Genomic DNA, 23,269 nt, shown 5'->3' with positions numbered 1-23,269 from the left:
TCAAATATTCATATTCATTTGAGGTTTGCCCAGTACCTCAGAATGTAACCTTATTTAGGGATATGGACTTTACAGAGGTAATCAAGTTAAAATGAAGTCATTAAGGGTGTTCCCTAAGCCAATATGACGGGTGTTCTTATGTAAAGGGGAAATTTGGAGACAGGCTCAAATATAGGGGGAACACCATATGAACTTGAAGATGGCCATCTACAAGCCAAGGAGAGATACCTCGAACAGATTTTTCCCTCCCAGCTCTCTGAAGGGACCAACCCTGCCAACATCTTGATCTGAGACTTCTAGCCTCCAAAATTGTGAGACAAGAAATTTGGTTGTTTAAGCCAAGCCAGCTTGTGATGCTTTGTTACGGTAGCCTTAACAAACTAAAACAGTCTTCAGATTGCTTTTGTGACTCACTATTGGCTTGCAAACCGCCCTTTACAGACCACAAAGTTCCTTTTTCCTATGCTTTCTCTCATGTAATCTTTATGACCACTTGGTGGGATGGCAGGGCTTATGGGTGAGGCAAGCAAGGTACCCAGTCCCAGGGTCATGCAAGTGGGGGTGCCATTACTGAAAGTCTAGCAGACCCTACAACTGTGCAACCTGAAGATGAGTGCCTCCTTAAATTTTGCTGAACTGTTGTCTCCATTTGAGGGGTTGACACACAGTCACAAAGCTCTTAAGTGGTGTCGTACCCAAGCCGGATTGGCCTCTAAATTCTGGGTTCTTAAAAATCAGTTAATTAATTAATTAACTCTGGCTTATTTCCATGACACCACAGTGTCCCCATTGGTGCAATCAGTTAGAGAGGATGACAGAAAATATTGTTTCCCTACCAGTACTTGCTCCTGCCTTTCTACCCTGCAAAAGGACCCAAAGTTAGAGACTGCGTTCAATCCTCCCCTTCTCTTGCCAAAATTCGGGGGAACTTGGACCTTCTGAGACCCTTAGGAATTCAGCCACTGTCTGTGGATGTCTGAGGGCAGAGTGGGGACCTGGGAGCATGTGTCTTGAGCACCTATGTGCATATACTGCAGTCCCAGCATTGCTGGTCATACAAACCCATGGACAGACTCCCTACCTGCCATCTCCACCCATACCATCTCCTCAGTTCACTGCCTTTCAGACACAGTCAACACATAAGCACACACACCTCCAATATTTCTGTCTTTGTGGCAGTATTATTACCCCCAAACCTGGGGACCCCTATATAGGAGGGAAGCCCTTCTGCCTTCCTCACACCAGGCTTATTCTGGACCATAAAAAGAGTGCCTAATATTTACTATGTGCCAGGCATTGTTTTAAGCCTTCACATATATTATTGCATCTCACTCCCACAACCTTATGAGTTAAGACGATCATTTGCTCCATTTTACAGATGGCAAACTGTAACACAAAGAGTAACTTGCCCAGAGTTGTGCAGTTCAGTTAGCAGTGTTGGAGGGATTTGAACCCAAGCAGCCTGTCTCCAGAGTCCCAGTTCTTTGTTTTTTTTTTTTTAATTAAATTTTGTTTCTAATGTTTATTTCTGAGAGAGAGAGAGAGACAGACGGACAGAGTGCAAGCGGGGGAGGGACAGAGAGAGGGAGACACAGAATCTGAAGGAGGCTCCAGGCTCTGAGCTGTCAGCACAGAGCCCAATGTGGGGCTCGAACCCAAGAACTATGAGATTGTTACCTGAGCCAAAGTCAGACGCTTAACCGACTGAGCCACCCAGTCGCCCCTCCAGAGTCCCAGTTCTTAACTGCTACCCTCTGCTGCCTGGCTGGGACCTCCATGTACATGTGCACTCTTGCACACACATGACCATCCACATGGGACAGGACAGGGAGGAGCTGGGCTCTGAGAATCAGTTTAAGCACCAGGGGGCAGCATAGGCCTAGCTTTGGCCCCTCAGCCCAGCCCTGTCTAGGGGAAGAGGAAGGGAGTTGAAACCTCCCATCTCCCACCATCCCCCAGAGACCACCCTTTCTATACACCTTGTCTCTCAGGTTTGGGGGCATGGAGACCTCTCTGGGTCCCTTGGCCTCCTTCAGTTCCTCCTCCAGCAAAAGCTGCAAAAAACAGCCACCAGTTGTGACGATGACTCAGAAGCTGAGCCAGCGTTGTGTATGTGCGTGTCTTATTGTGACTTGCTTGTTGCTCTGAGGGCTAACGTGTCTGTGAGCCTGCCCGCACATGTGTAAGCATGTGTGTGTGTGTGTGTGTGTGTGTGTGCGCGCGCGCGCGCGCGCGCACGCGCGTGGTCTTATGGCCAAGGAAATTGTACATGTATGTGTTTGTTTCTGGGTGTGTCTCAGTGTTTACCACAGAAACAGGAACTTTGCCAAGGCTGCACGGCAGATTCCTAGTCAAACTTGTCCCTTGGGAATCTGCAGGCAGCAACTCTAGTTTGTGTCGTTTCCCATAAGGGTCTGAAGTGTAGTGCCCTGTGAGGAGGGGGCTGAGATGATTTTCAGTGCATGAGACTCCTCTGGAGTCTTCCAGAATTCTGAGCTCTGGGGTCCCCTCCCCCACTCCCTCCCATCAGTAATCACGCGACCTCTAAGGCGCACCCCGCCAAGAAGGGAGGAGGACTTAGGAGTTCCAGACAGCACCCTGGCTGCTTTTCAGGGTCCTCCACTGGAGGGAGCGCAGAGCCCAGAGGGATTTGCTTTTCCAGAGGCTCTGGGGTGCCCAGTCACTCCTGAGCCCAAACCGCGGGCCCCTTCACAAGTTTGGGTATGGGAGAGGCAGTTTAGGGCCGCAGGTTGCTGCTTGGTATTATTATTAGGTGACTTTCTGGAGAAGAGTTGATCGCTTTTGAGGGGGTAGAATAAGTGGGGATCAGGCTCCCCTCCAGTCTGGCTCTAAGGCTCTGAGCCCCAGTCCTGGCTCCCTGGACCCCGTGCTCCCCCACCCGGCACAGGAGGCACACACGCTCACCCCACTTTCTTCCTCTTCCTCCTCCAGCCCACTTTCTCTTCTCTGTGTCGTCAGAGCTCCAGGGAGGGACCTGGTTAGACGGAGAAGCCGGAAACAGCGGGCTGGGGCAGCCACTGCTTACACTGAGGAGGAAGGACGGGAGAGGTTGTGTGTGTGTGTGTGTGTGTGTGTGTGTGTGTGTGTGTGCTCTTTTTGGTGGTGGTGGTGGTGGATGTGGGGGGGTGCCAGCAGAGCCAGCCCTGAACTCGCTGGACAGAGCTACAGACCCATGGGGCCTGGCACTGCCCGCTGAGAGGGAGAAGACCGCAGAGGGGTTGCCAAGGTGAGGGGATGCCTCGGAGGAGGGGGAGGGGGGAACTCTGATTTGGAGTGTGTGTGTGGGGGGGGTGGATTAGCGGGGGTCCTCTCGGGACCCTCCCCTGGGCGGGGTGTATGGTCCCTGAGAAATTGTTTCAGTTGTTTTTGGTAGCTGGTGGTCCCGGGTTTGGGCAGGTTTAAATTCTCACAGAAATCTGGTATGGGTAAGGCCCAGAACTCCCACCTTCCCGCGCGGGTCACTTTTTCCACACCCCCGCCCCCGCACCTCCAGGGGCAAGTAAAGGCACGGAAAGGAGGGCAAGGAGGTGCCCCTCTGCCCTGGGGGGAGGAGAGGTAGCTGCCCCTCCCTAGAGGGTTGATGCCAGAGGGAGGTGGGTCCTTGACAAGCCCCTATCCTGTCCCCCCCCCAAAGGTTGCTGCTGTTCAAGGGTGTGGCTGGGGGTGAGCGAGCCCCAGATGTAGACCTCATGGTGCCCCAGAGGAGGGGGAATTTCCCCCCTCAAAAGTGCTCCACGCTTGGCTGCTGTAGACGCCGAGATTTCCCGGTGGCGGCGCGGAGTTAACCCTCCTCGTGCTGAACTGGCTCCACCTCCCCGCCCCCACCGCCACAAACACATATTGGGCAACTCAGAGAAGCTCTTTTGACTTTTGATCCTGTGGTCCCACGGTCAGAGGGCTGGAGAATGTAGGGATAGAGGTGATCGGGTTTAGGCCACGAAGCAGGCTGCAGAGTATCGTGGACGTCCGGGCTCGCCTTCCCGGTTGGGAAGTGTTGGGGAACACCGGCCCCGCCCCCTCGCGCCGTGGCCCCTCCTCCCGACGAGTCTTCAGGGGGATTAAAGCTTCAAGTGCCTGAAGTCAGGGCAGGCACACCTAACCTGCTTTTTTGTAGGGTGGGGTAGGGGAAAGTGTGGCCTGCCTAATGCCTGGGGATGGAGTAGGGGAGGAGATTTAAGGTCAGGGCCTTGCTGGGAGGCTGGTCACTCAACGAGGGTTTGTAGAGCAAAGCGGAAGGGGGGTGGGGGGGAGGGGAGTGGGGGGTGGGGGGGGGCTGCCTTCTGCTTAAAGATGACCTCAGTCCCCAGTTGGGGTTAAAGGTGTGAGCACCATGAGAAACAGGAGAGGAAGAGAGAAGAGAGGAATGGAGCCCTCCCTTGAATTTGAAACACAGACCTAAAGGTGCTTCACTCCAGGGTGGGAGGTGGTAGAGAAAGGCCTATTGGAAGACCCTGAGTGACGGAGGATACTGCCTTTGAGAGAAAAAAGCTAGAGAGGATAGAAGCTGGGGAGCACGGGGTATGGGGAACAAGAGGGCTTTGGAGCTAGAGTCTCTAGAAAAACAGCCCCTCTGTTCTCTATCCCTTTAGCGGTCTTGGGAGAGAAGAGAGGCTAAAAGCCCACCAGGAGAGCTTGGGGCTACTGGGTTGGGGGAGCCTCGGGGAGTTTCCATGCTCATCTTCTCTCATCTCTAGGAGAGGGGCATTATGGGAAACATGTGCTGAGAGACCCTTGGGAAAACACCAGTTGAACCTCCCCACCCTGCAGCCCACCCAGAAATGGGGATGCACCTCTCCCCCCTACTTCTCCCATCTCCTCCTTCCCTCTCTCCATCTTTTCTCCTTTGCCCTTTGACTCCAGCCCAGCCTCTAGCTTCCTCTCCCCAACTTCTAGGCTCTTCACTCCAGGCTTATTAACCCCACTTTTTCTCCAATCTCTCCCACCTTCTTCCCAAGTTCCCTCTGCTTTCCCCTTTCCTCCATCTCCACTTCTTCAGCTCTCCTCCCACAGCCCCTCCTCCTTGGATGATGGGATCTGGATCTGGAAGGGGCCCTCACAGCTCGATGTCGGTTACCCCTTGGATTCAAATCCTGATTTCTGAACTCACTTGCTCAGTGGCCTTGGCAAGTTAGAGAGCCTCTTTTAGACTCAGTTGCTTCATCTATGAAAGGGTGTAATCACTTATTTTAAAAATTATTGCAAAACTCTAATGGGATTATGAGCTTTGTGTACTGTCTCATACACAGTAACTGCTTAATAAATGGTAACTGTTATTGGTCTTCCATTCTCTTCTTCATCCATCCTGGTAGTTTTCAGATTATCTCATGGATGCCTGGGATTTTGAAACCTTTGGGTTTCTTCAGGAACACCTTTGGAGTCAGGAGGCTAGGAGAGGAAAGTGGAAGCAGTGGAGTTCCAGGCCAACCGCACCTGCTTTCAAGAGTGAAACTCCAATTTTATACCTTTTATTTATATAATTGCGATTCCACAGATTTAAAACCAAAATTGTCTACTACTTTAAACAATGTTGGAAAGTTCTGCACTTATCCAAGCCTCCTATTTTATGAGATGAGTAGGTCAAGGCTCACAGTGGGGAGGTTCCTTGCCTACAGAACCAGAGCAAGCTCAGAGCTGCAACCTGAGTCCTCTGCCTTCTCTCAGAGAGCTTTCTCTGATCTCTCCACCTCCCCTGTCCTCCTCTGCCCGCCCCTTCGCCCCTTTGTCTACCACTGAAGGGATGACCTTGTTTCAGACTTTGACCAAAGATGTCCCTGGTTTGAGGTGGTCTGGCTGTGAGTGGTAGTGGCGATGGTCTCTGGGAGGGCTGTCTGCAGGAGGTTGCTGGCTGCCCCCGGAACTTAGGCATAGGCCAGCTTTCTTGGGCACCTCTCAGAGTGGCCTTGTTCCTATCCAGCAGGCACCCTCCAAACCCCAGATCATGTCTCTGTGGGGTCTGGTCTCCAAGATGCCTCCGGAAAAACTGCAACGGCTCTATGTTGACTTTCCCCAACACCTGCGGCATCTCCTGGGTGACTGGCTAGAGAACCAGCCCTGGTGAGTCCTAGCTGCCCTATGCTGGTCCTCCCAGGTCCTCCCCCCCCCATTAGATTTTCTCTGTCCCATTTTGGGACTTGAGACCCGTTATTCCACGTATGGTGGCCTAGATTTAGCGGACAGTCTGTGCCACACCAACCAGATTATGCACGTTGACACAAGGAGTCCTCTGACCCCTGAGGGGGCTGAGCTATAGAGGAAGGCAGTCAGGGCTGGAGCAAGGACACTTCCCACAGCAACCGGAAAATTGGGGAACAAAGGGCACAAGGATGAAACTGCAGAGGGCCTGGATGGAGAATAGAACTGGGAAGGAGCCGCTGAGCTGTGTGCTGAGGGGTGGAAGGTCAGTAGAGCGAAAGAGGCCCTGACCTGAGGCCTCCTCATCCTGATCTTCCCACAGGGAGTTCCTGGTCGGCTCAGACACCTTCTGCTGCAACATGGCTAGCGCTCTACTTTCGGCCACTGTCCAGCGCCTTCAGGCCTCAGCCGGAAAGCAGGGGGAGGGGAGCGCCATCTTGCAACACATCAGCACCCTGGAGGTGGGGGCAGGAGGAAAGGGGACAAGGCTGGGGTGGAGCTGGAGTGGAGCTGGGATGAGCATTGAACACTGGAAGAAATTGGACTCTGGAAGCAAATTGGTGTTCCTGTAGTTAGTTGTTAGCTAGTATGCAAATTAGGTTTTAAAAGCATGCAAATGCATGAAAACTTCTGGAGTCTGCAGTTGTGCTGCCTTTTCAGTGTGTGTGCGCGCGCGCGTGGATGGAGGTGGGTGGCGTGGATTGGAGGGGGAGAACAACATGGGTAAGAGCCAGGCTAACCTAGTCCACCACTCTTCGTTTCTATAGAGCATATATCAAAGGGACCCCCTGAAGCTGGTGGCCACTTTTAAACAAATACTTCAAGGGGAGAAAAAAGCTGTTATGGAACAGGTATTGTCAATACCCCCGCCTCCCACCCCAACTCAACTCCCTGGGACTTCAGCCTGAGCCATGAGAAACCAGAAGGAATTTGAACTTGAGGAAAAGCTCAACGTTTTAGGCCCCGGATGACCAAAGGAGGTTCCTGGGGTCAGAGTGCACCCCAAGCCAAGCTCAGGGAAGCTTTAAAATGAGGGACTGAGGGTAGTGAGGTCCAGGGAGGAGAGAGCAAGGGGTGAGAAGCTGATTCTGCCAAGAGAGAGGGCTTATTCCCGGGAGATTCCAAAAGGTCAGGGAGACCCATCAAAAGAGAAAGGGAGCTAGACAAGAGAAGTAGTTTGTCTCCTTTTTGCAGAGCATAGCAGCAGGCACCTCTTTAGGGAGCCAAGGCCTAGTGTAGAGGGATGGACAGAGTATCTCACCTCTTGGCGTCTGTCCTGCCTGTGCAGTTCCACCACCTGCCAATGCCCTTCCACTGGAAGCAGGAGGAGCTGAAGTTTAACACAGCCCTGCAAAGGCTACAGCACCGGGTGGGGGAAACTCGCCTTCTCCGAGAAGCTCTGCAGCCCAGTGCCGAGGCTGGCCAAGGTAAGAGGTTGGCCTGGCACCTTAAGAGTGTTCTGGGAAGTGTGTAGAGTGATCCCCTCTTGGACCTCACCCTTGACTCAAATCTGTCTGTAACCCTGATTTCTGCCCTCACCCTCAGTGTCTCTGCACAACTTGATAGATGCTCCTGCCAGTGGAACTGGGCAAAGCGAGGTCAGTGACGGACTGGGAGGTGGAGTTTGAGCTCAAAGTGCAGTTCTTGAGGGATCTCAGTTCTGTGAAGGGATGGAGATTAGGCCTCAGAGAGTCACACATGGTGGTGGGGTAGGGGAATGCCCGAGAGGTGAGAAACAGAGCCCTTCCCTCAGGGGCTGGGTGAGGAGACAGGGTGTCCCTGGCTCAGGCCTCCCCTGCCTGCAGGCCCTGGCCACGTTGCTGCAGGAGACTGTCGGGGAGCTGGAGGCCACCCAGGCCCTGGTGCTGAAGAGAATCCAGATTTGGAAGCGGCAGCAGCAGCTGGCAGGGAATGGTGCACCCTTTGAGGAGAGCCTGGCACCACTACAGGAGAGGTTGGGGCAGGGCTGATGGGATAGGAGGGCGGGCTGGGGGTGGGTGTCTGCTGTCCCTGCTGGAGGACCCACAGGTAGGAGAGAAAAACCAGGCAAGCAGGTCCTGGCATGGGCCGAGACTCAGAGAAGCCAGTTCCAGCAGAACTGTTCACACTGTTGTCAGGCGGCATCCTAAACAAGTATGCCCAGCGATGCTTTTCTCTTCAAGCCCTTGCCCAGAGGAATGGGAAGCCTTTTCCTATTAGGTCTATTGGGCGGAGGCACCTTTCAGTTTGTGCAAAAGTACCGTACATGCTGGCAGCTGACCTGGGTACCAGAGTCCTGGGGAAGAGGCAGCTGGGTTTCCACAGGGGTCCAGGTACAGAGAAAGAACCTCCAACCCAGAGTCAAGGCAGGTCCCACAGCCCTTTCAGCCCTGGTGCCTTGTAGCAAGACCCACTGCCCATCCCACCCCTCCACACACACTATCCTGCTTTCTTTCTGGGTTTAGGGCTAGAGGGGTTAGGCTGGAGCAGGCAGCCTGAATCCCGTGCCCCCTGACCACTGTCCCGGCCCCAGGTGCGAGAGCCTGGTGGACATTTATTCCCAGCTGCAGCAGGAGGTGGGGGCGGCTAGTGGGGAGCTTGAGCCCAAGGCCCGGGCAGTGCTGATTAGCCGGCTGGATGAAGTCCTGCGAACCCTCGTCACCAGGTATGCCTCCGTAACCCCCCAGCCTGGCCTAGAGCAGACCCCCAGGGAAGGGAGAGGGTTGGAGCTGTGGGAAGGGTACCAGGAGGGACCCAGCCACTAACTGCCCTGTGTCTTCACTCCTCCCAGCTCTTTCCTGGTAGAGAAGCAGCCCCCCCAGGTTCTGAAGACTCAGACCAAGTTCCAGGCTGGGGTTCGATTCCTGCTGGGCTTACGGTTCCTGGGGGCCCCGGCCAAGCCTCCACTTGTCAGGGCTGACATGGTGACTGAGAAGCAAGCAAGGGAGCTGAGCATGCCCCAGGGCCCCGGGGCTGGAGCGTAAGCTGGGGCTGGAGAAGGCCTGTTGGGGTGGTGGAGGCCAGAGGAGCCTGGGGAACTGGTACCGCAAAGAGCCAGGTGATGAGGAGGGGGGAACGTGGGGTGTGTGGACCCTGAATGGTCAAGGCAGAGGAAGGCGAGGGACCTAACAGGGCTGGAATGGGATGGGGAATCATGATTTGGCCAAGATGGGAACCCTCCTTAAGAACCTGAGCAGGGAGATGCAGATTTGGGGCCAGTAGTCCACGCCATTCACCCATGGACTGGCCCAGCTGGAATGCGCCCACTCACTCTGACTCCCCTGGCAGAGAAAGCACTGGGGAGATCATCAACAACACCGTGGCCCTGGAGAACAGCATTCCTGGGAACTGCTGCTCTGCCCTGTTCAAGAACCTGGTGAGGGCTTTAGGGAGCAGTGGCAGAGAGGGGGGCAGGGGTCCTCAGACTCAGGGACTGTCCTCAGAGAGGATGTCGGGAATCCAGGAGAAGCCATCTCTGTCCTCACCCCTGCTCTCCTTCACCCCACCCTGCAGCTTCTGAAGAAAATCAAGCGCTGTGAGCGGAAGGGCACTGAGTCTGTCACCGAGGAGAAGTGTGCCGTGCTCTTCTCCACCAGCTTCACACTTGGCCCCAACAAACTCCCCATCCAGCTCCAGGTGAACTGAACCTCAGGCTGCCCAAGCTGGGGCCCCAGGTCCCCTCCATGTCACATGCTGGGGCCCTGAATCCTCACCCCTCATGATAGCTCCATACTTTGTGTGTCCGGTATTCGGGTGCACTGGGGCAAGGGTGAGTGGGAGGAGCAAGAGTGCACATGCCAGGGAATCGTGGTGTGACAGCGACTAGCATTTATTACACATTTTTTGTAGACCAGGGTACAATTTTAAGTCACACACACACAGTTTTCACAATAACGTTATGAGCTAAGTACTATTATTAGCCCCATTTTACAGATGAATCCATTGAGACACAGAGAGATTCAGTAACTTGCCCAGGTCACACAGCTACTAAGTGTTGGAGCTGGCATTGGAGACCTGGAGGTCTGCTTCCATAGCACTGACTTGTAACCACTTCTCTACAGTGAGGCCCTAATCGAGCTTCAGAAAGCATTTGGTAAATCACCGGGAACTTTTAACTATGTTGTGTGAATCCAGTAGCTTCCCTGCACTCTCAGAGATAGCTCCCCGAGGAAGCCCCTTGCTCCAGTAAGAAGATCCCCCTTCTCACCCCTGCCAGGCTCTGTCTCTGCCCCTGGTGGTCATTGTCCACGGCAACCAAGACAACAATGCGAAAGCCACCATCCTGTGGGATAATGCCTTCTCTGAGATGGTGAGGAAAGACCTGGAATGGTGGTGGAGGGGAAGAACAGAGGCACGGTAGGCTCTAACATGGCGGGAAGGGCCAGAGTCAGACATGTTCCAACGGAAGTGGCCTTCACTCCCTCTCGCGGACTTTTTCTGCCTCCTTCATACTCTCTAACCTCATGGTTTTGTACTTCTGACCTCTTTTCATGCGAGTCTTAACAGCTATCATGTTGCAGTACCCTAAACTACTCTTGGAAAAGCACCATCTTTGTGAGCAAGCTGAGGGGGACAATGGCTGGGAAGGGCAGTCTTGGGGAGGTGGGAGGGATGAAGGCCCCTCCTGAGGATGAACGAGGATGATAGCCTAAAGTGCCCTATCCTTCCCACTTCACACCAGGACCGTGTGCCCTTTGTGGTGGCTGAGCGGGTGCCCTGGGAGAAGATGTGTGAAACTCTGAACCTCAAGTTCATGGCTGAAGTGGGGACCAATCGGGGGCTACTCCCAGAGCACTTCCTCTTCCTAGCCCAGAAGATCTTCAATGACAACAGCCTCAGCATGGAGGCCTTCCAGCATCGTTCTGTGTCCTGGTCACAGTTCAACAAGGTCATTCCCCTGCTCTTCGGACCTCACCCCCTAAGCTATTCATCCCTGAGGCACTCAGGACCTCCCCAACCTCTGTCCAGAGACTGACCACTGGGGTCTTCGCGATGCCCCCTTATGCCCATCAAGGAAGCCTCTGTCACAGCCTAAACTGGAAAACCCTCAGCCCGGGGGGTAAGCCCAGAGGATGCGTTCTCTGGCATGCCTCGTGTTTTGGTCTGGGGGTCCTCCATCCTCCCTCTTTCCCAGTGATTTGCATGACTCATCTAGATTGTGTGTAAACACAGATTCAAAATGACTTTGACCCATTGGGAAAATAGTTCCTATTGCAAAAACCAGGATGAAATCCCACAGGGACATGCTCAGTAATACCAGCTACCATGTATTGACAGCTGACTATATGCCAGGCACTATGTTTAGCACTTTATGTATGTTATCTCACTTACTCCTCCCAACATCCCTTTGAGGTAGGTACTATTATTATCCCCATTTTACAGACAAGGAGCCTGATGCTCAGAGGGGTTAAGTAGTTTGTCCAACGCCTCACAGCAGGTGAGTGGCATGGCTGGGATGGAACCCCATATTTCTTGCTCTTAGTTAGCTACTACTATATTTTACCACCTCCAGATGAGGTGGCTCGGGACTGGATCTGCTATAAGAACGGGGGAAAAGATCTGGGTGTCTTTCTTGATGACCAGCTGGGTAAATGCAGTTATGTACTGCTCTCTTAGCAAAAAAGAAAGAGAAGTCTACATGACCAGAGAATGTGTTAGCAAAGGGAACAGGACACTCACACCTGGCAAAGACACCTTCTCTGGACTCAGCTTCCACCAGGCCTAATTAAGGACAGGTGGAGCACAGTGGTTATGATGGACCCTGGCCCAGACTTCCTGGGCTACATCCCAGCTCTGCCTCTCACCAGCTGTATAGACCTGGGCAAGTTATTTGACCTTTCTGGGCTTTCATTTCTTCATCTGTAAGTGGGGTACGTATAGGACATACTTCCATAGGGTTGTAAAGATCAGATAAATTAATTTGTGGAAAGGGCTTGGAATACTGCCTGGCACATGGTAAATGTGAGGATTGGCTATTGTCATCGATGAGATCTCAGATCCAGTTTGGTTCTTCAGCCCTGTGACTCTGCTGTGTGGGCACTCATGGCCCAGTGTCTATCCTAACCAGGCTCTAACTCCGGCCCTCCTGTGTTCACATTAGCTCCTCCCCTGTTCCCCAGGAGATCCTGCTGGGTCGTGGCTTCACCTTTTGGCAGTGGTTCGATGGTGTCCTGGACCTCACCAAACGCTGTCTCCGGAGCTACTGGTCTGATCGGTGAGTCTCTGCCCCAGTGACCTGAGTAGCTGTACCTCTAGCTTCTTCTCCACAGCCAGTGCCTCTACCCCCATCCTCTCCTTCATCCTGGCCAGGCTGATCATTGGCTTCATCAGCAAACAGTACGTCACTAGTCTTCTTCTCAACGAGCCTGATGGAACATTCCTCCTTCGCTTCAGCGACTCAGAGATTGGGGGCATCACCATTGCCCATGTCATCCGGGGCCAGGATGGTGAGGTCACCCCAAGCCAGTCCTCTGTCTCCGTACCTGTGCCCTTTGGGGTTTCTTCTGGAACGGAAATGTCTTGGCCTTCCTTGGTGCCAACCCTGGTCTTCAGGAAGTTCTTCCTTAGATCCAACTTCTCTCCTCCCTTCTGCAGTCTGCCTTCTCACTGTGAGGTCTGTGAGAATGGAGACTGGTGGGTTCTCTCTCCCTCAGGGCCCCCACCCTCATTCTTCTCCCCCTTGCCTTGGTAGATTAAGAATGAGTCCTCTGGTGGAGCTGGGTAGGGGAAAGAGTGTCTGGACAGAGAGAACTCAGGGTCTCATTCCTATTGTAGGCTCCCCACAGATAGAGAACATCCAGCCATTCTCTGCCAAAGACCTATCCATTCGTTCACTGGGGGACCGAATCCGGGACCTTGCTCAGCTCAAAAACCTCTACCCCAAGAAACCCAAGGATGAAGCTTTCCGGAGCCACTACAAGCGTGAGCTGAAGCTGGCAGTTCTGAATCCTTCCTTTGCCCATCTTTTCCGTACTCCCATTGCCCCTCTCCATGCACACTGTATGTCATCTCTGACTTACCTCTCCATTTTTGAAGCCCCATTTCTCCTACTTGCCCATCAACTATGCCCACCTTTTCCACATCCCTTTCTCTCCAATCCTGGGGCACTCCATGGTTCTCCTTTTCTTCCCCACAACAGCTGAACAGATGGGTAAGGATGGCAGGGGATACGTCCCAGCTACCATCAAGATGACTGTGGAAAGGTAAGTGTGGGGCTGTGGACGATAGCGGGGGCCCGGTACTACTTGCAGGAACAAGTGGTGGCATCAACTCTTGGTCAGTCACACATACCTCCTTCCCTCCTCTAGGGACCAGCCACTTCCTACCCTGGAGCCCCAAATGCCTACCATGGTGCCCACTTATGATCTTGGAATGGCCCCTGATTCCTCCATGAATATGCAGCTCAGCCCAGATATGGTGTAAGGAGCTTGAGAGACAGGAACGGGAGTGGTCTGTGCAGACAGGCGTTCAGCATGGGCAGCTGGGAAAGCTGGCATTGGGGGCCGAAGTAGGGAATTTTCCTTTCCATGAAAGGGATTCCCTATCTTGAGGGAGGGGCTAGGAGTGTCCGGGAGAAGGGCTGGCATCAGAAGGGTCTGCTTTCTTTCCCCAGGTCCCACGTGTACCCACCACACTCTCACTCCATCCCCTCATACCAAGCCCTCTCCCGGGAAGACGTGTTGCCAGCCTTCCAGGAGTAAGTGGAAGAACCTGTTGGGGTTGGGGCGAGTATATCCACCTGCAAGGGTGATGGGTATTTGCATTTGTTAGGAGAGGCTCCTCTGTGAGAAAGGGCAGCAAAAATCTAACACTCTGTGTCTTCTGTCCACTCCATTGAGGTATTAGCAGTTAAGATCCAGACTTAGCTAGGTTTGAATTCCAGCTCCACCATTTACTGACTTTGGGCAAGTTGCCTAGGTCTGGTGCCTCATCTCTAAAATAGGGAATACTGATAATAATACTAATGCTAATACTAATACTACCTTCCTCATAGGATTATTTTGAAGGTTGAGTTAGTAATACCTGTAAAGCTCATAGCAAGGGCTATGTTTAGTATTAATATTACCTCTCTTGTCCTTGAAACCCACTGTCATTTATCTGCTGTCTTGATTTTTAGTTATTCATCTGTTGATGAAGTGGCCTAGACATTTTTGCTCCCCAAGTAACACTCTTATTATAATAATTGCAGGTGATTATTAACTTTTTTAAAAAAATTTTTAACGTTTTTTATTTTCTTTTTGAGAGAGACAGAGACAGAGTGCGAACTGGGGAGGGGCAGAGAGAGAGGGAGACACAGAATCCGAAGCAGGCTCCAGGCTCTGAGCTGTCAGCACAGAGCCTGATGCGGGGCTCGAATCCATGAACTGTGAGATCATGACCTGAGCTGAAGTCGGCCACTTAACTGACTGAGGCACCCAGGCGCCCCTGGTGCTTATTAACTCTTAGTCAAGGCAGGACATCTCCCCTCCTGGGAGTTGAGGTAGGGTGGAGACTGGGGGTGTTAGAACCACCAGAGTCCAAAGAAACATTAGACATTAGCTAATTCAGTCCTTTCTCCTACCCCCACCCCAATACCCAACACATACACATTTTACAGAAGAGAAGACTGAGCTCACGGCTTACCTAAGACTATGCAGTCAGGAAAAGGGGCTGGAAATTGTTTCCTCATTCAGTGATCTTGACTTTGCAACACCATGTCCTTGCCTAGCCTTCCTTTCTCTGACTCTGCCCTCCTTCCTGTTTCTAGACCTCACCTGCAGATGCCCCCCAACCTGAGCCAGATGAACCTGTCCTTTGACCAACCTCACCCACAGTAAGTGGCAGCACTCCCTCCTGATCCTGTACTCTCCATTCATTTCCAGCCTTACCCACCCCCATCTTATTTACTTTTCTGGTCTTGACAGGGGCCTGCTCCCATGCCCGTCTCAGGAGCATGCCGTGTCCACCCCTGAGCCCCTGCTCTGCTCAGACGTGACCATGGCAGAAGAGAGCTGCCTGAGCCAGCCAATACGAGGGTTCCCTCAGGGCACCTGGTGAGTGGCAACCTGGGGGTGTTGGCTGGGTGGAGGTTAGAGGAGTGGGTGCCATACCTACCCTACTGTTTCTCTGCTTCCTCCTTGCAGGGTCGGTGAAGACATGTTCCCACCCTTGCTGCCTCCTACCGAACAGGACCTCACCAAGCTTCTCCTGGAGGGGCAAGGGGAATCAGGGGGAGGGTCCATGGGAACCCAGCCCCTCCTGCAGCCCTCTCACTATGGGCAGTCTGGGATCTCACTGTCCCACCTGGACCTACGGGCCAATCCTAGTTGGTGATCCCACCTGGAAGGGGAACCCAGAGAGACAGCTCTTCTACCCCCACGGACCTGCTCTGGACACCTGCCCATGCTCCTGCCAAGTAGCAGATGGGAAGGGTGTTCTCCTCTCCCCACCTACTCCCTGGTCAAGAGGAAAAGACTGCCAGGAAAATGCACAGTGGGTGGAGCCTATCCACTCCTTCCCTCCTACCACACACCCCTGTCCTCCCCCTTCCAGTGCTGGAAGGGAAATTCAGGTTCCAAAGTGAGACATGCCCCAACACGCCTGCATACGCAGAACACACACACACAGCTCTCCCTGGAAGATGGGGCCGAGTAGGAAGGAGGCCGGTCAAGAGCACAGGTTAGGGCACGGATGACTTCTCTGCCCACCTCGAGCCAGGGCCCAGGACACCCGTGTAGAAATACGCAGACACGTGCACACCTTTGTACTAGAGTCTGGGGACTGAGGGATGGGCTTGGGTCCCAGCTCTGGGCAGGTGGAGAAGCAGTTCAGGAGATCCTAGTGGGGAGAAGGTGGGGGAATCTGTACACCTGGGTTACAGATGTGGGTTATGCTCAGATTAAAAAACAAATTTCAAACAGCCCCAAATTCCTCAGATGGAGGCTTTTGGCTACGTGTAGAAGATTGTGCACAAGAGGGCTGCATTTCACATACAGCTGTGTGAAAGCGTGCGTACCTGAGACACGTTAATCCACGGATGTCACACACATTAGTTGTTGTGTCCACAAAGAACATGTATCTATCTGACCTTGCCTGTGTCACGACACAAGTTTGGAAGTTTGAGACACTGCACAAAAGACACCAGCAGATGTGCTGGCTTCTCTGATACATGCTAATCTGAATGTACTCAGCTTTAGTATGTCTGTGGCCCTAGTGGGTCTATGTGGCTGTGACATCTGTATGTGGCTCTAGCTTTGGTGGTTCAACATGGCCAATCCTGCCCAGAGGCAGGGGGTGAGTCTGGGACCCAGGCGTGTGGTCCTCTGAGTGTATTAGGGGGCCCTACCTGCTGCTTCTTTTCTATTTCCCCATCCACTGCCAGCCTCCCTTCACTCCCCCATTCCCATGCCACCCTTCTTCCCTCTTAGGGGCCATCGATCCTAAGCCATAAAATAAATTTTATTCCAAAATAACAAAATAAATAATCTACTGTACACGATCTGAAAAGAAAGACGCTCTAACTGCTCAGACAGGTGCTGCGGTCCAGCCCCCAGTTGAGGGAGACCCTGAGTCCAACCCAGGCCTCCTGAGGGGGCCGGTGAAGGGGACCCCACATCCACCCTCCCCCTCAACCCCCATGAGGGCAGGAAGGAAAAAGTTGCTGAGGACTTGGGGGAAAGATGGGGATGGGTGGGCAAACTGCAGCACTTGTTAAATTAAAGAAACAAACTAGAAGCACAAAAATGGGGGAGGAGAGGGGAGAAGGAGCAGGTCCAGTGTTCCCAGGCCCCCAGTTCTGGGGGGAAGCATTGCGATTTTTAGATGTTGGACCTTACCAGGGAATTCCCCCTTTCCCCCATGTCCAAACTGAATCCAACTGTTCATACCACTGGTTCAAGCTACAGAGAATGGGAGTGTGTTGTGTAAGGGAGGGGAGAACCCCAAATGCCCTGGAGGCAGAGTCCTTGCCCCCTTGCTCTAGGCAAGGGTGAAGGGGCACCACGCACCCTCCTTGTGTCCTCTTGCCAGGCCCCTGCTCGTTATTGCTTGAAGCCCCATAGTTCAATGTCCATGGAGCAGGTGGGGAGGCAGGAGAAGGGCAGCGGAAGGATCCAGGGTCGTGACTAGATGCCAGGGATGGAGAACATAGGAGTCTGTATGAGCCAGAAGTCTGAGTCCCAGGTCTGAGGAAACCAGTGTGCCCCTCACTGCCGGCTGGCCTCAGCCTCCACTTTTACACTATTCCTGCGACCTTCCACCAGAGCGGGATGAGGTCCTGGGGCAGGGCATCGGTCCAGCAGCCCTTCCTCGAACTCTGCCGGGAGAAGAAGTAGGTTAGGAGGCTGTGGGGTGAACGATGCAGAGAGGTGGCTGGACGGGAGACAGGAGTAGAGAAGACTGCAGAGGGGCTAGATTTGTTGAATTACTGCCTCCTGCCCGCCACACGTTTACAGGTGTGTGTGGGGGGGTCCACACCCAAGTGTGTGTGCCCCCCTCCCCTTTCTGGCCTTGTGTAGCTCTCTCTCTGTATGTGTCTCTCTCCTTCTCTGTCTCTCCCGCCTCCGTTCCGCTGGAATTTCTGGTTCTGTCAGGAGCTGTGGGGGTGGCTTGGCTCTGACCTCTCCCCCTCCCCCCCCAGGCTCCACTGCCCCCACTCCTCCCTGGCCCCCTCCCAGGCCCCACCTACCCTCCCATGCCCCTCAAGTTTCTTAGAAGCCAAATCAAGGGGAATACAGGAAGCCAGCCTCCCAGCTCCTCCCCCAAGAAGAGCCCCCCTTCAAGTCCCCGCCCCCACTTCCCACCCACGCACAGTTTAAAAATACCAAGCCAGGGTTGGTGGCTTTGTCTGCTGCATCACTCTCAGCCCAGCCGCTTGGCCCTCTGGCGGACTCCTCCCTTCCCCCAGCCACACACAAAGCATCCCCCTTTGGGCTCCTCTGCTTCCAAGCTGGGCAACCCCACCCTGACTCCTAGCCTGCTGTACCCTCCCACCTAGGTGGCAGTTCTATCTCTGCTTCCCTTCTTGGTTCCTGTTCCCCTAGTCCCCCACTCTCTGTCCCTTTGTTCACCCCAGCTCCCCCTTCACAGATCTCCATTAGGGTCAGACCCTCCCCCGTGGGAACAGCCCTGCCAGATCCTCCCTTCCTCAACCCAAGGCCTGGTTGGCTAGAGCCCAACCATCCTACTGCCGGCCCCCTCTGGCGACTACATCCCTCTTCCTCCCACCTGGCCCCAGGACACCAGGATTGCTGGGTGGGGCCTGGGTGGTAGGGGTGCTTGGGGACAGCACTGCTGCTGCCTCACCTGCGAGAGGCGGCTTCGCAGGCACACAGGGGCTGAGGCGGCCCACGCGGTCGTGGGAGACGAGGCGGGCTAGCCGCAGCCCCTCATCCATCAGTGTCTGCTGCAGGATGTGGCGGCTCCACAGCCCATGGGCTGGCAATGCCAGAGGCAGGTCAGCAGGGGGCGGCGTCAGCCTTGGGCATGACCCCACAGCTGTGGGCATGGGCATGGATCAGGTAAGGGACTACAGTCAACGGAACCCCCACCCTCAACCGCAGAGCAGACCCATAGGCCCAGGCCCCTTTGCCCCCATCCAGCCAGGCCTCCCAACCCTGTTCCAGGCAGTTGCCTCCTGGCTCCTTCCTCCCACCTACTCCACCCCCACAGCGAGGAGAAAAGTGTTCTGATGCACACTCACCCTGCAAGTGTCCATCCAGACTCTCCCCAGACAGGCTGGCGCTGTCTTCCTCCAGGCTGGGGCGGTATGGGGGTGCATAGGACTCAGGGCCTGGGGGAGGCTGCTGGAGTTCAGAATGACTTTGCTCTCCAACCTGCGGATGCCCCAAGTGGGGAAATGAGGACCTAGCAAGAGAGGGGGCTGGGGGAGACTACACTAACCCCCTACATCCACCCTGGAAAACCTACCTCCTGTTTTAACTTCTTCAGCGGAGGACCTCCTAATTCTTCAGGGTGAAGCCTGCAAAGACAAGAGAACTAAGGAGGGAGGGACACACGATGGGAAAACACAGAATCTGGTGAGAAGCATGCATTACTTTAAGACTCTAGAAAGACGCTGGCTGAGCAAGAGTCTCCAGCTCAGGTACTACTGTTGGCGGGGGATCAGAGAGGACCTGAGACGGATAGGAGGAGGAACCAGACTGCAGACAAGCGGACTTGGTGCAAAGCAGGACATGCGGGTGGACAGGAAGCAGGCCTACATGTACCTGAACTGGAGGTTAGACCATGACCCAGCTCCTTGGCAGGATTCTAATTTAGAAAGAACCTGGGAGAAGGGAGTCTCACCTGGAGCCCTTCAAGGAAGACAGGTAGGTGCTCTCTCGGGCCACTTGGCGAGACAGAGAGAAGAGCTCCACCCTCCGCAGTAAGAGCGTGTTGTCCCTCATGCAAAACTGGGCAGCAGCCTCATTGATGGTCAGCTGTGGAGGGGGCCACCAAAGCGGTCAGAATCCTAACTCCTCACTGCCTTGCCCAGACCTCCTCACACCCCTACACCATCAGACAAATGAAGCCCATCCATTAGATGCCTGCTTAGGATTTGACACTATGCAGCTTTCTGAAGGAGGAAGACAGAGGTCAGCACCCCCAGCTTCCTGGGAATGCCTGGAGCCTCCTCCACCTGTGGGGTCCTGAGCAGTGTAGAGCAGGACACCTGGGCTCCTGCCTATATCTCTGCTTCCCCCTCAAATGGGGAGGAAAGCATTGCAGTGGCTGGGATTGGGGTGTATGGGGCCTGGGGTCTTGGTCAAGGGGCAATGAAACAGACCTGGGGAGTATGAAGATTCTCCAAAGTCAGTAGGTTGAGGCCTGGGAGCCAAGTGCAACGCTAGGAGAATGGGGTCCTCACCTCATGCAGGCTGAGCTGCTTGCCCTCCCGCCGCTTGGAGTCAAAGCGGCCGTAAATGATGCTGTATTTGCGGATCTCCTCTTCCTTCTGGCTGTCATTATCGTCCATCTCAAAAATGTGCCCCACGCTCCGTGCCAGCTTCTTGTTCAGCTTCAGCAGGGACGTTACCTCCCCAGCATCTCCCCTTGGGAAGCTCCGGAAGATCCTCTCCACGCTCTCCACCACCATGCGTACCATTTCTGGCTCCAGTCGATCCGGACCACCCCCAGCTCCAGCTGCTGCCAGCCCCCCAGCCCCAGTCCCCTCAGGGACTCCTCCCGCTGCAGGTGGGGAGAAGGGGGGTGATCCTGCCTCCTCTTCTCCTCCCGCCCCAACGTCAGACTCTGGAGTGCTCCGTCCTGGCCAGATCCGGGGGTCCCCTGCCCCAGGTCCCCCAGGCAGTGGTGACAGCTTCTCTCCAAGTTCAAGGGGGCTCTTGGGGCTAAAACTGCGGGTACTGCCTGCCTTTTCCCCTGGGCTGCTGTGCCCATTGCTCATGCTCCCTTTCCGGGTGCCTGCAGTCTCGGAGATCTTGAAAAGTGGAATACTGGAGACAGGCACAGCAGGCACAGGCTGGCTGAAGAGCCCTGGATTGGTGGCCCATTCTCTCAGTGCCTTCTGCAGGCGCCGGACATGGAGGGGCTTGGTGGCCATGCCCACAAGTGCCATGATCTCCAGGAACTCCTCCTCACCGGCCTCACACAGTTGCTGCACGTCGTCCCCTCCCTGCTGGATGAAGGTCTCATAGTAGGAAAGGAGATTGGCGCGCTGTAGGACCCGGTACAGCTGCAGCTCCCCCAGTGTCCGAGGCAGTGCCATGGCTCGGGCACCAGGCCTGGGAAGGAGGAGCGCAGTAGAGAGAAAGGAAGGCAGTCAGTACAAGTCCCCCTGCTGGGTACCAGCCCACACTCGCAATTGTCCTCTCTTTCCTGCCTGCTTCTCTTCCCCTCCTCTGAAGGCACCCTCTGCCCAGTACCCAAGCCTGCGCACAGACTATGAGAATCAGGCATTACCCAGAGGCATAAACATGCCAGTGCCATCCCAGCCTGGCCACAAGTACCAAAAGGCAGCCCAGTATCTGCTGAAGTCAAAGGCTCTTCACCACCATTCTCAGCTTTTACTTTTCTGGACTGGGGCAAGGAGACCTTGAGCACTGAGGCCAGCCAGCACACCCCTACCATGGCTGGACCTCCTCACCCAGGACAGTCTTCACCCTCCACCCTACACACCCAGCAGTCTCAGCATTATTCAAGGTGACTTTCCACACTGAGGTGAATGTAAGACCCCCTGTCCTGCCCACAGTGGACACTTGGGACCACTGCTAGCAGTTTCACTCCCTGGTGGCATCCTATCCAGGTGGCTGAGAGGGAGGGGTGTGGTCCTTTCCCACTCAGCAAACCAGGTGGACCCCTGCTCTGCTCAGCTCCCCTGAGCTGTTCCCAAGGGCCTCCCCTCTCCTCGAGGACCTCTCCTCTCTTCCTGAGTGTCCAGTGCCCCTTAGTTGGCTCCTCTCCCGGCAGTGACCTTCCCCACCTGCTGAGTAGGTAGGCCAGTCCCTCCAGCTCAAGCAGAAGGAGGAAGGAGTGCCTCAATTGTTCTGCTCTGGGGCCCGTTCCACCCACACACACTCCCACAGTAGCAGCGTCAGTGGGCGAAAACCGCCCCAGGGGCTCCCGCCTACCCTCCTCTCCCTCATTTTCCACCCACACCTCTAAGTGGAGCGGAGGCGCGGCTCAGGGCCCCTTGAGGGAGGGGCTGCACACCGAAACTCCCCTCCGCCGCGTGCTGCAAATAAAGCTACAGAAAGGAGAGGGACGCCTAAGGCTTGCCCTGCTTTTCCACAGCCCTGCTGATGCGCTTCCTTGGCTTGAAGGCGCCGGCTTCTCCCGGACCCTGGGGCCCGCGTACTCCTTACCAACGTTAGATAGAACCAGGGCAGCGGCCCTCCCCAGCCCTGTTACCAGCCAGAGTCCAGGGCTTCCCCTGGCTCTTGGGGGGACCCCATATTCTTTGCAGGGGGCTCACATGCCGGATCACGCCGGCAGAGTAAATGGGGGATAGAGAATTAGGTCCTACTCTTTCATATCCAGCTTCATCCGCTCCCTACCTGCTCCCAGGGCCCCCTAATTCGAAGACGCACCCCCTTTTCCATCAGTCTCCACCCCCCACCCCCGTCCCGCTTCCCCTCGTTCTCTCCTCGACCTCCGCCCTCCGGACCCCTTTCCCGAGTCCAGCTCCACCCATCTCCACTCCCCGCCGCTTCCCTCTGCCCACTAACTTGGGTCTGGGCTGCGGGGTCCGGCGGGCGCAGTCTCCTCCGCCCGGCGGCTGCTCGGCTGTGGGGGAGGGCGCTCTGTGCATGGACGGCCAGAGGCCACAGGGGCTGCCCCTCTCGGTGCCCAGCCCTCGGCGCCTGGCGGGCGCTGCCGTGTCCGCCGCTGTCCGGGCTCTGTCCCTCCCTCCACGTCTCCTCTCTCCAAGCCTCCGCGCCTCTGTCTGTGCCTCTGCCCCCCCCTCCCCGGCTGCGCTTGCCGCCTCTCCGCGCCGCCGCCCCCGCAGGACGCACGGGGAGCGAGGCCCGGCGCAGCGCTGGCTGCCGGGCGGGCGGAGGGCGTGGGCAGCGCCGGGGGCGGGGGCCGGGGGCGGGGGGCGGGCGCCCGGGCCTCCGGGCCGGCGGTGGAGACGCCGCGGCTGAGCGAAGGAGAGAGGCGGAGACTGGGGGGGAGGGGGCGTGGAGCAGGCGGCGGGGGCGGGGACTCGGGAGCGGCGGCGCCGAGCCGGGTACTGAGGTGACCGAGGCCGAGCTGTGGAGGGCGGGCTTGGGGACCCGGCGGGCTTGGGGACCCAGCGGGCGGGGCGAGGTCGCTCCGTACCGCCCACGCCGGATGCACAGCCGGCCCTCTCCGCGCCCACGTACCCACGTGAGCGCCCAGCCGGCGACATTCCTACTCCCCCCACCACCCGCTCCTACCCCACAGAGCGGAGAGCCGAGTTTCACAACCACGCACGGGTACACAAAAACACGGAGAAGCGCACGAACGTGCACACGCGCCCCAACAACTACGCGGACGCCCGCTGCCCACACTCCGGCCTCGCGGTGCTGTACGTGTGACTGCTTGGAGTGAGCCGGGAAAAGTTGGCGGAGTCTCGGGGTGCGCGGCTCCTCTGGGGCGTGCATTCCCCTGTCCTAGAGTGTGCACTTAGGGCAGGTCTGTGAGCGTGGGGCTCTGCAGGAATTCCTTGGATATCCCA

At 55.5% G+C, this 23,269-nt stretch overlaps 2 protein-coding genes across 4 annotated transcripts; one reads left to right on the top strand and one right to left on the bottom strand.

Moving 5' to 3' along the window:
- Positions 1-2,722: 2,722 nt before the first annotated feature.
- STAT6 (signal transducer and activator of transcription 6) lies at positions 2,723-16,609 on the top strand. 2 transcript variants are annotated; one of them, XM_027071438.2, is made up of 22 exons: positions 2,723-3,247; positions 5,936-6,075; positions 6,476-6,614; positions 6,921-7,004; positions 7,442-7,580; positions 7,699-7,751; positions 7,959-8,107; positions 8,666-8,797; positions 8,924-9,112; positions 9,421-9,508; positions 9,646-9,768; positions 10,349-10,441; positions 10,814-11,020; positions 12,252-12,346; positions 12,442-12,578; positions 12,907-13,053; positions 13,271-13,334; positions 13,440-13,550; positions 13,745-13,828; positions 14,879-14,944; positions 15,036-15,164; positions 15,255-16,609. In XM_027071438.2, the coding sequence occupies exons 2-22, from the start codon at positions 5,960-5,962 to the stop codon at positions 15,442-15,444; spliced, it is 2,535 nt and encodes an 844-aa protein (XP_026927239.1). In that variant the 5' UTR covers positions 2,723-3,247; positions 5,936-5,959; the 3' UTR covers positions 15,445-16,609. The 2 variants fall into 2 exon arrangements, with proteins under 2 accessions (XP_026927239.1, XP_026927240.1); XM_027071439.2 differs by having other exon boundaries at positions 2,724-3,247; positions 5,939-6,075.
- Positions 16,549-22,629, bottom strand: NAB2 (NGFI-A binding protein 2). 2 transcript variants are annotated; one of them, XM_027071440.2, is made up of 7 exons: positions 22,296-22,624; positions 19,979-20,852; positions 19,417-19,550; positions 19,039-19,090; positions 18,812-18,944; positions 18,415-18,606; positions 16,549-17,425 (listed from the first exon to the last, which is right to left on the bottom strand). In XM_027071440.2, exons 1-7 carry the CDS (start codon positions 22,376-22,378, stop codon positions 17,316-17,318), a joined length of 1,578 nt encoding a protein of 525 aa, XP_026927241.1. In that variant the 5' UTR covers positions 22,379-22,624; the 3' UTR covers positions 16,549-17,315. The 2 variants fall into 2 exon arrangements, with proteins under 2 accessions (XP_026927241.1, XP_026927242.1); XM_027071441.2 differs by lacking the exon at positions 18,415-18,606 and having other exon boundaries at positions 22,296-22,629.
- Between the last annotated feature and the right edge of the window lie 640 nt (positions 22,630-23,269).

This window comes from Acinonyx jubatus, chromosome B4, assembly GCF_027475565.1.
Source record: "Acinonyx jubatus isolate Ajub_Pintada_27869175 chromosome B4, VMU_Ajub_asm_v1.0, whole genome shotgun sequence".
NCBI classification, from domain to species: Eukaryota; Metazoa; Chordata; class Mammalia; order Carnivora; family Felidae; genus Acinonyx; species Acinonyx jubatus.
This window is presented reverse-complemented; position numbering and strand designations above follow the sequence as displayed.